The sequence below is a fragment of the Meleagris gallopavo genome, chromosome 16, assembly GCF_905368555.1.
Source record: "Meleagris gallopavo chromosome 16, MGAL_WU_HG_1.1, whole genome shotgun sequence".
In the NCBI taxonomy this organism is placed as follows: domain Eukaryota; kingdom Metazoa; phylum Chordata; class Aves; order Galliformes; family Phasianidae; genus Meleagris; species Meleagris gallopavo.
In genome coordinates this window covers 11,166,832-11,179,995 of record NC_139419.1, presented here as the reverse complement: position 1 = coordinate 11,179,995, position 13,164 = coordinate 11,166,832, and the positions used below count along the sequence as shown (strand labels likewise).

Sequence of the window (13,164 nt, the reverse complement as noted above, 5' to 3'; positions counted from 1 at the left end):
AAAGCTCATTTGTCCCAGTTCCAAAACCAAACCAGGAACTTTGTTGTGATGCTTCTGGTTTGTATGGACAAGGTTTCCCTAGTTGTTAGAACTTATTCTTCTGTGTTGAAAAAAAATGGACTGGCAGTTTTATTCTTTTGTAAGTCACCTGACTTTGCCTGAGAAATTCCACTTCCCGTCATCACCGCGGAGTAAAATATCTTGTACAAACGGGTATTGTTTCATGTTCTAATATTTTGTCAGTGAAAAGTAGTGGAAAGCATATTTTGAACAACCAAAAATATCCTAAAAAAAAAAAAATATATATAGCATCTCATTTCTTTTTCATATTCATTATCTCACAATTTTGTGAATTATGTTTGTCGTGTGTGTTAATTACAAGAATGATGATTACACTTTCAAAGCTAATGACACTCAGTAACAACAATTACTGTATTCTGAAATAATTTAACGAAACAAAACAGAAAAACAACCAACCAGCCCAAACCTCTCACTAGAGACTGGTGTTCAACAACGTCGTGCCTCCTTGAGCACACATTCTGGGGCTTGAGAGGTGCCCATGGCAGGGTTGGTATAGAAGTTGTGGAAGTGGAAAGAAAGCTGGAAGTGAACACTTTAGTGCTGCTGCTCAGTTTCTTTGAGCTCTATTCTAGAGGAGTTGCCTCTTTCTTTTTGGCAAGGTAATCGCCTCACAAATTGTGCTGCCACTGACTGATGACTTGTATCTGATGGTAATTGGTAGCGAGGTGGTTAATTGTTAATTAGTAGTTGTTCAGCAAGCAAATCACACACTCAAATGTTTCTCATAGATTTAGCAGTTCTTAAAAGACAACAGTATGGAGATAAAAATGCCTTGGAATCCAGTCTCCTTTAAGGTTATTCTTGTTCTAGGTCAGAGCTGGAAGTTGTCATTTCATTTGTTCTTGAAGTTCTTATATCTTTATATCTTAAAGTGTGCTGTGAACATGTCATGGTATCTTAGTATGGGATACTCCAAAATATAACAAAGATCTCTTATAAAAAAAGAAAAAAAAAGAAAGCTTTCTCCAAACTGGACTCTCAGTGAGATCTTTAAAGAGTATTCTTATATTTAAGTCTCAAAAACACATTTATAATTCAGACTTGTGCTGGACTATGATGTTATTTAGTTTGACCTTTGTAAAATAAAATAATAAATGAAAAAAAAATGCTTTTTCTGCAATAATGATTCTGTGCAGACCTAACAGCTTTGTTATTGCAAGAATACTATGCTTTCAAAGCTTTTCTCTTTTTTCCTTCTGCAGAGTTCAAATCAACAGATGAGTTGCGAAAGAGAACAGCTAAGGGTAAGTGCAACAGCATGCAAAATGTTCTTTAAGACAGTAAGCAGAATCTAGTTTCTACTATTCTATTCTATTAACATAATGATGGACTGCTTTTTATTTTTATAATTTAAGAATTGAACATATTTAGCTCAGCTTATTTCTTGCTTGTTGGTAAATGTTGTAAATATTTTGGTGCTAAACAGCTACAGTAGATACAGGGTTATTTCCATAACTTACGTAGAATTGGTAGTAAATACCTCTTTATGGGAACTTGCTTCACACTCAGCATGAAGATTTAGTAGTGATAAAGGTCACCCCATTCCTCAGACTGTTTGAAATGAGCAAACACTATCCATTGGGTTGTTTATGGTATGTGTGCTTTCAGATACAAATTAATGCTATGAATATGCAGGAACTGGAAAAAGAGGTTCAAGTATTTTGTACATGTATTGGTTGTGTAAACAGGGTAGATTTCCTGAACCCAGGTTGTGAATCTTTATTTTTCTCTTCCCCCCTTCCCATATAAAATTTTCAACAAGCCTCTTTCCCTGCTCCCATTAAGTTCTACAAATGCTACATATCTCTGCAAGTGTTTTTTCAGCATGTGTATTTAGTTATGCAATAATAATGTTTGTTTGGAAAGGCACAAGAGTTTTTTTTGTTTTTTGTTTTTTTTTTAATGGGGGTGTAGAAAGGGAAGCTTTTGGGTCATCTAAAGAGTTGCTTAGTGGAGCTACCTTTATTAAGACCACTTGAAGAAAATTTTGAAATCCTGTGTTCAAGTTGAGAAGTGGCAGGCCTGAAGGAAGTGTGCTCTCAGTTTTTATAATTGAAAAAGCAGTTTTGGAAATAGAAAAAGTAACATTTCTTGTTTGTAATTTACTCAGCATCAGCAGTACAGCACGATCTGTACTGTAGTCATGAAGTAAGTTGTACAGTGTTCTTAAACATTTATCCATTCACTACGTTCATCAACACACCTAAATTCTTGAACAGATCTTCCCCGTATTTACAGTATGATTTCTGGTAAACACGTTATGCAAGAATGATGTGTCTTGTTCTTGGTTCTTTTCTTGCTGCTCTTTAACTGCAGTGCTATTGTGCTGAAGGTGGAGTGGAGAAGCTTTGTTGTATCAGCAGTAATCTCTAAATAGAACAGCTGTCAAAGTTAAAACGTTGCTGTAGAATGTTTTGAAATGAACAAATGAAAGAATGTTTTCATTTGTTTTTATTATGTTTTCTTTAAATGAAGAAGAAAAAACACTTTGAAATAGAAGGGAAGAAAGCATCCAACTGTTTGTTCAAATTAATGTGTGATTTTGTAGTTTATGAATGAAATGTGCTGTGGTAAGAGGTTAACGTATCTTTCTATTCCACTGTTACCCATTACATTTACTAGCAATCAGCTTGGGGCTTATTGTGCCTTTGTGTTGGGTGAAGATGTGCCTGTTCATGACACACAAGGAACTTAGGAGGTTAGAGCCGTGCTTTGTATTTTTCCATAAGATTATGGACCTTTCCCCCCACTGCTGCTGGATGTCCCTGTTACGTGGCAGGCAGCAGATAGTCACAGTTCTTCCCAAGGCTGGGAGCCTCACTGCCCCACGGTGTGAGAGCCTGCAGCTGCTCTCCTAGAACAGAGCGTTTACTGAAATGAAAATGTTATTCATAGTAGTGCCTCTAGCCATTAGATATTAACAATGGATGGTAATTCTGATTATGCAGTATGTATTCTTTCACTTATTTCAGCTCAAGCTCTGAAGCTAGGCTTTACACGTTGTACTGGAGTATTTTCAGTGATACTCATCTAACCTGTACACAGGCTGCAGTGGAAAGCTATGGGATTTGTATCTGTAAAACAGCTGTTTTTTTGTTTGTTTGTTGTTATTTCTTTGTTGTTTGTTTTTCTTTTCTCCAGTTTGTGTACATAACACATGTTGACTTTAGTATATTTCCATCTGAATTGAAACAAAATTTTGGAAAGCATTTCTGCCATTTTTTTCCCCTTGGAAACTATTGAATTTACCATGCAATGCCATTAATGTTCCCTTTAAAAAAAAAATAAAATAAAATAAAAAAATCATAATTTCTTTTCACTTTCTATTCTGGCTTCATTTAAATTTGAGATGTCCTAAAAATAAATAAATGTGTATTTAAAGGGAAATCGAACCATCAGTATTGCTCTCTCCAACTCCATCTGCACACTGCTCTTTGTATTTTCTTTAAAGAAAGTAATGACACTGCTTAGTCCCCATGGTTCTGTTTTCTGATCCTGGTTATAAATCCCTTTCTATACAGTTATACCCTATCCTCCCTGGTTCTTTCCTTCTCTTTCCTACTTAGTGTTTTGTGAGTTGCTGTGTGGAACTTAATGTAATTGACCTCTATAAACCCAGACCTCACAATGTGCTCAAAATGCTTCTGAAATACTTTTATTCTTATAATTAGGGCTAAAAGCAGTCTCTAAAACATGAACAAGACAGTCTTAGAGACTTATTCAAGTCTGTGAAGAAGACTAGGATGCCAGATTTAGTTCACAGTGATGTAAGAAAGCATGGCGACAGCCTCAGAAATCTGCTTTTACTGAACCTTATTGTTTTGACTTCAGATTATTATTTTTATCATAACAGAAAGGCATTATTTGAACTTGCAGAGTAGCTTAAACTTTGCTGAGTATTACTCAACCTTCCAACATTCATTATTTTGCATGCTCAACTCAACGGAGTTGGCTCAATCTGATATGTGTTAATTGCTCATCATTCTGTTAGGCATTGACATGCATCAGACATGCTTAAAATGATCCTTCTTTAACATCTGTAGATTTTCTTGCAGTAAGCAGTGTGTGTCATCCTCCATATAGGTGTATGATGAAGATACAGGTAGGTGAGATCAATCTCATTGTTTCTTTTCATCCCCGGCCTGTATTACATATTGCCATGGAATTAAATTTACGTAATCTTACTCACCATCTCATAACCTGCATTCCAAGTAGTCCCATAAAGAGTAGCTTATGACATACTTGAGGGACAAAAAAAAAAAAAAAAAAAAAAAAAAAAAAGAAATGAGATTTAAAGAAAGAATAAGAGGTTTGTAAATTGCCCACTAATTTTTTGGGGAGCAATTTCATATAAATTTTTACCTAACTTGAAATTAATGCAATGTAATGAGCTGAATGAATTAAGCTCCTATTTAACATACACAGGGCCCATGTGTGTCAAATTCTATATGAATTTGAGAGGTTGTCTTAGGGAAAGACAATAGATTTGCACCACTTTGGGTGAGTATTGCACAATTTTATTTCAACTTTCTTGATATATATTTATATTATAATGATATTAGTATGAGGGTTAATATTTGATATTTTTTTTTCTGCTTCTTTCATTCTAAAAATACGACTGAAAAGTATGTTACTATTTTTTGCCATCTTTTTTTAACTGTGGTTGTGGACAAGATAGAAAGTGGCTTTATTCAATGGTGTAACACAATTCAGGAAGCTTGAGTGGAGGTGGCAGCTTGCTTGTCCTCAGAGGGGCAAGTATCACTTTTCTGGAGTGTATGTTGAGCTAAAGAGGAGAGCCTTATTTCTGGAATCCAATCCCTATTTCTTGTTCATATTTGGTATTTTTTCTTGTTGTTGCTGTTTCTTTGTTTCTTTTTGTTTTATTTTTCCATGCTATTTCATTTTCATTAAGACTTTTCTTGGTTGGGCAGGAGGTTCTGTGTTTTTTGACGTGCAGGAAGTGTTTGTTTTTTCTTTACACCCAGCTGAGATAAAGTCAAAAAGCTCTTCAGTCATTGGTAGACAGGAGAGGGCTGGATTTTGTATGCTCTTTGGTTATGCTACCTGCTGGATTTCTATTCTCGTTTACTCATATATTGAATAACTAACTGAGTGAATAGATTGCCGAGGGGAACAAGACAAGCATTGAAAATACTATATTAAATGAGGAAAGAATAATTTACATCAACATTCCAAATGATGTACTGTTATGAAGACATATATTCATTGGGCCATATTGACTTCTTGAACCAATATTGTTTGAAGTAGAGAGAATGAAAGAATATTGATTGTAATATGGCTATCATGTTCTAGTATTGATGGTAATATTCTTTTTATGTTCTGTGAAGTCTTTCCACATCTTACCTGCTTAAAGTAGTTGCATTTACTTCTCTACTAATCTAATGGTGTTTGCCAAATCCTTAAAAAACAGCAAAACTGCACAATTAAGTTAATCCTACAGAAAGAAATGGACATGCATTCAAAATTACCAAGTGTGCATATACCTACAGATGCAAATATCTATGTTATATGTGCAATATAGTTTAAGAATCCAATGATACAGACAATCACACAATCCCAAGACAGAGCGTATGCCCCACACTTCCTATACAAAGTGTGGATTCTCCATTGCTGATATGTTAGCATTTTAAAAGAATTGTATATATGTTTTTGGCTCCTTGAAATTTTTTTTCAGGTAAGGAAACCTGGATAGTAATTGTATTCTGTTGTTCTGTTCTGCAGCAAAATCCCAAGTTGCACTGAAAGCCAATTCTTTCTGTGTGTTCAACAGAAATGATTTTCTTAGAACTGAATCCCAAGCAACATTACATAATCTCTAGGAAGCAGGATAGAGAAATAAAAATAAGCTACTCCAAAAGAAAAAGCAAAACAAGCAAGAAAATCAGTTGTTTTAGCAAGCTGAGTCCTCATGACTCAAGCAGAGCACCATTACTCTCTTTGGAATGCAAGTAAAGAATTTCCAAAATACCTTTATTTCAAATTTACTTGAAGCACAAATATATTCTATAGAAAAGGGGGTGATTAATTTTTCTCTTTTTAACAAAGTCCCAGCGAAACTTTGAATAAAATTATATTTGGCAACAGTTGTGCACATTTCACTGTATGTGCATGCTTTGGGACAGTCGGATCAGCAAGCAAATATACCGTACACATATTTATTGGATGTTTGTCTGATGTATCTTAGTGAAGAACAATCCTGTACAGCCTAAACACAATAAAAGACTGATCACTTTGGAAGCTAGTATATTTAAACAGTAAAGACCCCATTGCATTTTCTGTGTTTTTAACTTAGATAAACTCCTACAACCCACTGCTCTGTCAAGAACAGACATACGAATTGCAGAGTCCCACCTCTTTGTGGCTTCAGAAAAACTTGATTGTCTTTTTCTGTTCATTTGTTGTTTTAAGAAGGCAATAATCTGTTGTTATTCACATGGGACTTTTTTTCTCCTTTCTATGTTCTGTTCATTTAAATGGGATTAAAATAAAACTTTTCCTGGAAGTAAATGGGCATATGTATGTTGAAAATATATTACTGAGTTTTTAGTTTACCTTTATATTTGTTATTTTTTTTTTCTTTTAACATTGAAGTAAAATTGAGGAAAAAAAACCAAACGTATTTTCTGATGTGGATATGAATGAAAATACAGAAGATATGTCAGAATTCTATCTGGGGAAAAAATGTCTCTCCTACTGCTGGTTTATAACGACTTAATGATCTCCCCCAAAACACTGAGCAGAGGGATGTTTATTTATTTTAACCTGTCTGCACAATTCAGAGTACTAGCCCAGCAATAGGACACCAATTGTTAATGTCTGCAAAGTAGAGACTTCACAACTTTGCAGAAGATTATGGATTCATTTCCTGAGCACATTCCTGAGGCTTTTACAGCTTTATAATTGTATGGAAAAAATTTCCACACAATTTCTTTTTTTTTCCCCACAGAAATTTGAAATTTGAAACTGTCTTCACCTCCTGCTTTGATATTAGAGGGTAAATTCAGACTAACTTTGTTTTGTGAAAAATATAATCTTATCTGAGGTATGGAATCAGGCTCAGATCTTGTGATGCTAACTTCAATATTGATACTGAAGAAAGGTATCTAAATACTGGTGAAGAAAATATAAAATTCATTTTATTCTTCCCAAGCAGAGAAATTATGTAAAGGTAATTGCCAAAACATCGATTCAGTTCAGTCTAAATGAAAGCATAATTGGTCTCGTTGCCTGAGCAAGTTATTTGCAGTATTTTTTAAAAAAGAAATCAGATTTTGTAAAATATGCTTTCCATTGAATTGAGAATAAGAGTGAAAATTAATGGATAGAACAAAAAAAATCAGGATTGCTGGTAAGGGTTGCTCATCCCTGTTTGGCCATAGTAGAACCTTTTTTGTTTCCTCCTTTTTACTCCAGATGGAAAAAATAGTGAATGTGGGTGTTTTTATTCTTGGAGCATGAGATCTAGAGGATCTATTTTATAAACCAGGAAGCTGAGAAAGGTAAAAAAGCCTTGCAGATTTGTATGTAACATTCTTTGTTCTTTCTCACCCCTGGGAGAAGCTGTCCTTGACTTAGGAATGTTTTTTTTCCCCCCACATTCTTTGCTGTTGTGTACTTCGATAGTGGGGAGGGACATATGAAATCCAGATGCATCTTTCATGTTCCACTAATGATAATTTAGGTCCTTATATAGAGAAATAACTAAAGATGTATTATCAGTGTGAAATTAAATGTCAAGTAGACTGTAATCCATAGGTAATGGACAAAGAATTTCTCTGTACTCATAGCTTCAGTGGGACAGCTTACATCATTTCTTTTTCATGCAGTAGTTAGCTGCTCCTTTGGATTCTTAGCATCTCCTTCAGTATAATACTGAAAGTAAAAAACAAAAACAGAACAAAAAAAACTTTCATATCAAGGTCACTTTCTTACCTGATAGCAGCTTCCCTCCAAAGAGCACATAATTAATAGTTTTATTAACTTGATTTAGTCCTTTCCTCTGGTTGCTTTTCCTTACATACTATACCGTACATCATGCACTATTCTTCTTTTCTTCCCCAGCTCAAAGTACTACTTTCTACTACCGTTTTCATCTTTGTTAAGAACCATTTATATAGACCCGTAAATTAAAGATGCTTTACGAATATGGGGCAGGATACCTTCCTTGCCCCCAGATAGTTCAAGATTCAGATACGTTCTTGATTTCTGGTATATGTTCTTACTTGATGCAGCATCATGGCAATTTTAAGGTAGACTACTTAATCTCCAGTTTTATTCTCACAGCTTTTCATGATGCAGTCACAACTGTATTCAGTTGTTTAAGTGATCTTTTGTTCACTACATAGCATGAAGGCTCTGCAAACACTTAACGTCTGCTTACTAATAATTCTAGGCACAGATTTTTGGGTATAAACTCTTGCATCTAAAAGTTGCATGTGCTGGAAAACGTCTGAGTTTGGGACCATTTAGCTCTCTCTTTCTCTCTCTCCCCTTCATCCACCATCCTGTTTTTTTTCTTGATACTGTAACTGTTTTGTTTTTTTTCCATTCTTTTTAATGAAAACTCTCCAGGCATTTCATGTGCTATTGTCACAGTGCTGCAGGAAAATCCTGGCAGCGCATTCTGTCATGATGCCTTTTAAAAGGTAATTCTTTCTATTTTGAGAATAGTAAGTGATGCCTACTATACAATTTTCAGATTTAATGGCTGCGTATATATATGTAGTTTCCACAGTTTATTCAGTACATTAACATTATGACATCTCTGACTGACCTGAAATAACCAAAAAAGGTTTCTCACTTCTTGTTTTGAAAAGACAGTATAGGCTTATCCTAATTAATACAGGGCATTATTAAGATCACGTTCTATTATCAGAAATAATTTTACTGCTTTAAGAGGCGCCTGTGACTCACATGATACCAATTATATAAAGATATACATTGTCTTGTTTGGATTCACAGAAGTTTGCATATAGTTCTTTTTTAATACTGGAAAATTACTCTGTAGACCAGAAATGATTTATGTAGATGAAACCAGAGGTGACACGAAAGGTCCATAGAGCTCATGAATCAGTGAGCAGCAGTCAGTTCAAACATCTGATAAAAATCATTATAAATAAATTCTACTAACATGCTCCAGCAATAAATTCCTCATTGCATTAGTCAGATCTTCCCCTTCTTCCCAGCTAATGCTCTGTGTTCTTGAAGGCACTGAATTGTCTCCTCCAGCAGTTCCACATTTGAAGGAGTGGGGAGGGAAAAATTGAATGATGTGGTGATTTTGGGAAGAAGTGTGAAGGGAAAATAAGTCTCGTTACACCAACTCCACTAGGGGTAATTCTGGATAGTAAGAAAACGGCTATGTTAAGAACCTCCTTCACCATATCTAAAGGCCTGTGATAGAATTTAGTCAAAAGAATTGGCTTTAGTCCTTTTCCAACAAAACCTCATTAACCCTCCATTAATAATACACTTAAAGGGATGAAATTGTAGAAAGAAAAATGTTTCTAGAAACTGTCTTATTATTCTATCCAAGTGCTCGCGACATTCCTTTCTTGTTCTGTTTGTTCTCTTGCTGAAACTAAAGCACAGTACTGATATATTCTGGAGCTCTCAGCTGCACGGCTGGGCTTTCCTCCTGCATGGCTTGGTGCTGGTGCTGCAGGGAATGCATGTCGGTTCCATTTCAGGAACAAGGACAAAAGAATTGGAATCTGTACCAAAAAAAAAAAAAAGGGGGCTTAAAAGATGTGTCTGAGGCTAAGGAAACTTTAGCATATGCTTGATGAGGGATTCATGGTCTCTGAATTGTATGTTTGAATTTGCAGCTTCCATAATTGCGGAAAACCTAAATTGAAAACACTGTGCAAATGTGGAGATGTTGTACAGGGTGGGTCAGAGTGAAACAATACAGAATATCACCACAGGGTGCACGTATAGGCTTTTGTGCAGTCTGACAGAGCAGCAGCTTGAGTCTCTCTGTCTTTAAAGGTCTGCGTTAATAACGGTTCTCCTTTAGAATTCCCTTGCTTGAATGTAGGTCATAATGGGAAACAAGCCTTGCTTGCTACTGCTGTTTGCTCTGTACATAACATGTGCTTTGGCACATGTCTGTGAGTGTTCTTTGCAGGTTTTCCATATTGGCATGTTAACTTTTGTGTGTTAAAAAATCAAAGTACCTTTTGAAATGCTGCAGCACTTATTTGTAACGCTCACTTTGCAGAGTTACCATGGGTTAGCAAAGTCCTGCTTAGTGAAAAGCAATTAGCGACTTGATGCCTTGATCAGCATTTTGCAATTTACTTTGTGTGTAAATCCCCACTCAGTGTGTGGATTCCGACTGAGACTAATGTAGTTCTAGAGAAAATAGTGGTGCTGTTACCTAAGGCTGTGGTCACAGAGATGCTGCTCTTTTTATTTATGTGCACGGTTTTGTGTGAAGACAAAAAGCAGCAGATGTTTGCTCTGCCACTTGCTGGTGCTCTCCTTTAGTCCAAGTCAAAGAAAGTCTCAACGACCTTTTGTCATGGGAAGTGCTTCAGAACAGTGAAATAATCTCAGGCTGCACCAAAATGTTTCTACTGCGTTAGTGGCTTGTTTGAGATAATGAGAGGTAGTACTGAAAAGCAAAGAGCAATCACTCCTTGTGAGCTGCTGGAGAATTTCCCTCCTGAGGAAAGAAGCTCATCTCAATTTTCACACATACTCAAAAGCAGGTATTTCCAATCTAAACTACCAATTTATTAAAAGAGGAATCTATATCTTGAATTGAGAGTAAGATTATATTTCCAGAATTTCATTGTCTTCGGAGTAAATTGTAATGTGTTTCATTTCATTTTGTTCCAGCGCTGATATGTGTGTATTTGCTGTTGGAAATTGTTACCTTTAGGTTTTGTTGCTGGGAAGAAGTATCCAATTGATGTGAACTGCGTGAACCCCTTAGGAAATTAGAAAATACATCAATTCAGAGCACTTCAGAACATGAATTAAATATTTAGTGTACAGGCTGGATCCCTCCTAATAGAGAGGGTCTGATGTAAGCATGGCATCTCTAATGTATAGCCAGCTTAATAACTGAATTGTGGAAACCTATATAAATAGACAATAGGGTGAATATTTTGATTTCAGACAAAAAAATAGAATAGTATGATAAGTGAATTTTACAACAGTGAGAGTGTGTACTCAGGGAATCCAATTTCGCATAGCTGAATGATATTTCTGATGGGATCTGAAGGCTCGAGGAGGGCTGACGTGCAGGTTTGTGTGCTCATTGACTAGTTCACTGGTCTTTCAGTGGCTGTGCAAGTGCATATTAGAATTAGAGGGCTGGTTGTTTTATGATGTTTGAAATATAGAGACCGAAGTATTCAAATCCGAAGGCGCTTCTGGACATTTTGCAATAAGCTGCACATTCCCAATGTTTTGATACTGCTGTTGAAATATTGTAGGGGTATCCTGACCTGATTACTGTCTGCAGTGAAGAATTCTATTGGCTCAGTGTGTTCCTTGGAGTACTTTGTGTGCATTTATCTGCTGTGTGGTTTTACAGACTCTATATAGAGCTATAGTGTGCTCCAGTAAATACAAATATTTGTTTGCAGGTAGTTGCACTTAGCTTTCTTTTAGAAATACTTAGTCTTCAAAAACAATTAAAAAAAAAAAATCTAAATCCAAGGATGATAATTTCTCCTTTCAAGAGATCAGAGTGAACAAGATGGGTAACAGAGTGCAGATCCACTCACATGTATGTTAAAAGCTGTGAGCAGACAGGCAGACGTTTTCCCTTTGCCAGACCATGGGCTCCCACACAAAATTTGTGCTGATGGGCAGAAATTTGTCAATATGTTCAAAATGATCTCAAAAAATCCTTTGAAAGCATTGCTGGAAAATAGCAGAACAGAAGCATTTGGACACACAGGTCCGTACAGCATGTCACATGCTTTCAGAAAACAGATACAGCCTTAGCTATTGTTTCATTACTGATTTGTCCTAATAAACAAATGGTTCCAGTAAACATCAATGGTTTCTGGAAAAACACAGTCTGAGAACTGTAATTGAATCTCAAGGTAGAAGCCAAGAAAAAGAAAGGGCTGTGGAGAAATAGACTGACATAAAGATGATGGAGAGAGTCCTACAAGACACAAAATGAAAGGCAAGCAAAGATGCCCGAAGTGTTTCAATGCTCTGGAAGGCAGCCAAAGAGGCATTGATTTATTAAAGAGTACCTTCGCAACTTCCTTTCCTCAATATGATGGTGCCATTAGCAGCTCCTTGAACAGTCTGTGTGAGAAAGAAGGGTAGGAATTTCAAACAAAACACCAAAAGAAGGCCTTGAAGCCAGTTACTTCACAGGCACGTACAGATCATCCCTGGGTTGTGTACCTTAATGGAGAATTCGGTGTAAAGCCTCTGTGGGGGGCTCCCACTTGTGGGTTCCCTGCTGATTAAACAAAATGCCTACTCACTTAAAAAATACCCTTACAATTGCACAAGTAGGTATTTTGCATTCAAGACTGATGTGATGTACAAAAAGTAGCTTTAATGAGATAAGTAATACAGAATTCATGAGTCAACAGTTTAAAATGGCAATCAGCTGTTTGGTTTCATAACTCGGTACCATTCTTGCAGACCAGTAATATATTAGGAGTAGCTAGTGCAGTTAGCATTACCTTTTTTCTGCCTCCAGATTACTGAATTCTTTTATGTCATTTCTTTTTTTCTGATTCTTTTGCATTCACACACAAAAGTCAGTTTCTGTTGATTTTCTTGAGGAGGAAACAAGGGGAAGTCCAAAGCGTGGTGCAGCACCACATGCGATTGCTTTGTGGGTTTGATGTTTGAGGGAGTAATTTCACTTGTTGCCCTGTAAATCTTTACCATTGTATCAGAATTAAATGCCCAATGGCAGTGGCTCATTTTTCACTGGGGAAGGAAAGGCTTTCAGCGGTGATGTCAGGAGCTGCTGAGTCTCAACCCATAAGGCATCTCTGCTGGCTTTGTGCAGTGCTTACTGAGTGCTCCTGCCTCCTGGTACCAGGCTGTGCTGAGCAATACAGGCGG

The 13,164-nt window shown here is 36.3% G+C and overlaps 1 protein-coding gene across 14 annotated transcripts in view; it reads left to right on the top strand.

The window, feature by feature from the left end:
- The window catches only part of RBFOX1 (RNA binding fox-1 homolog 1), a 755,409-nt gene that overhangs the window by 390,124 nt on the left and 352,121 nt on the right, over positions 1-13,164 (top strand). For 13 of the 14 annotated variants that reach the window (XM_085237554.1, XM_085237546.1, XM_085237551.1 and 10 more), the window contains one exon: positions 1,284-1,325. The exons of the other annotated variant lie outside the window; for it this stretch is intronic. In XM_085237554.1, coding sequence (XP_085093680.1) covers positions 1,284-1,325 — 42 coding nt within the window. The remainder of the gene's footprint in view (positions 1-1,283; positions 1,326-13,164) is intronic. 14 annotated transcript variants of the gene reach the window in all.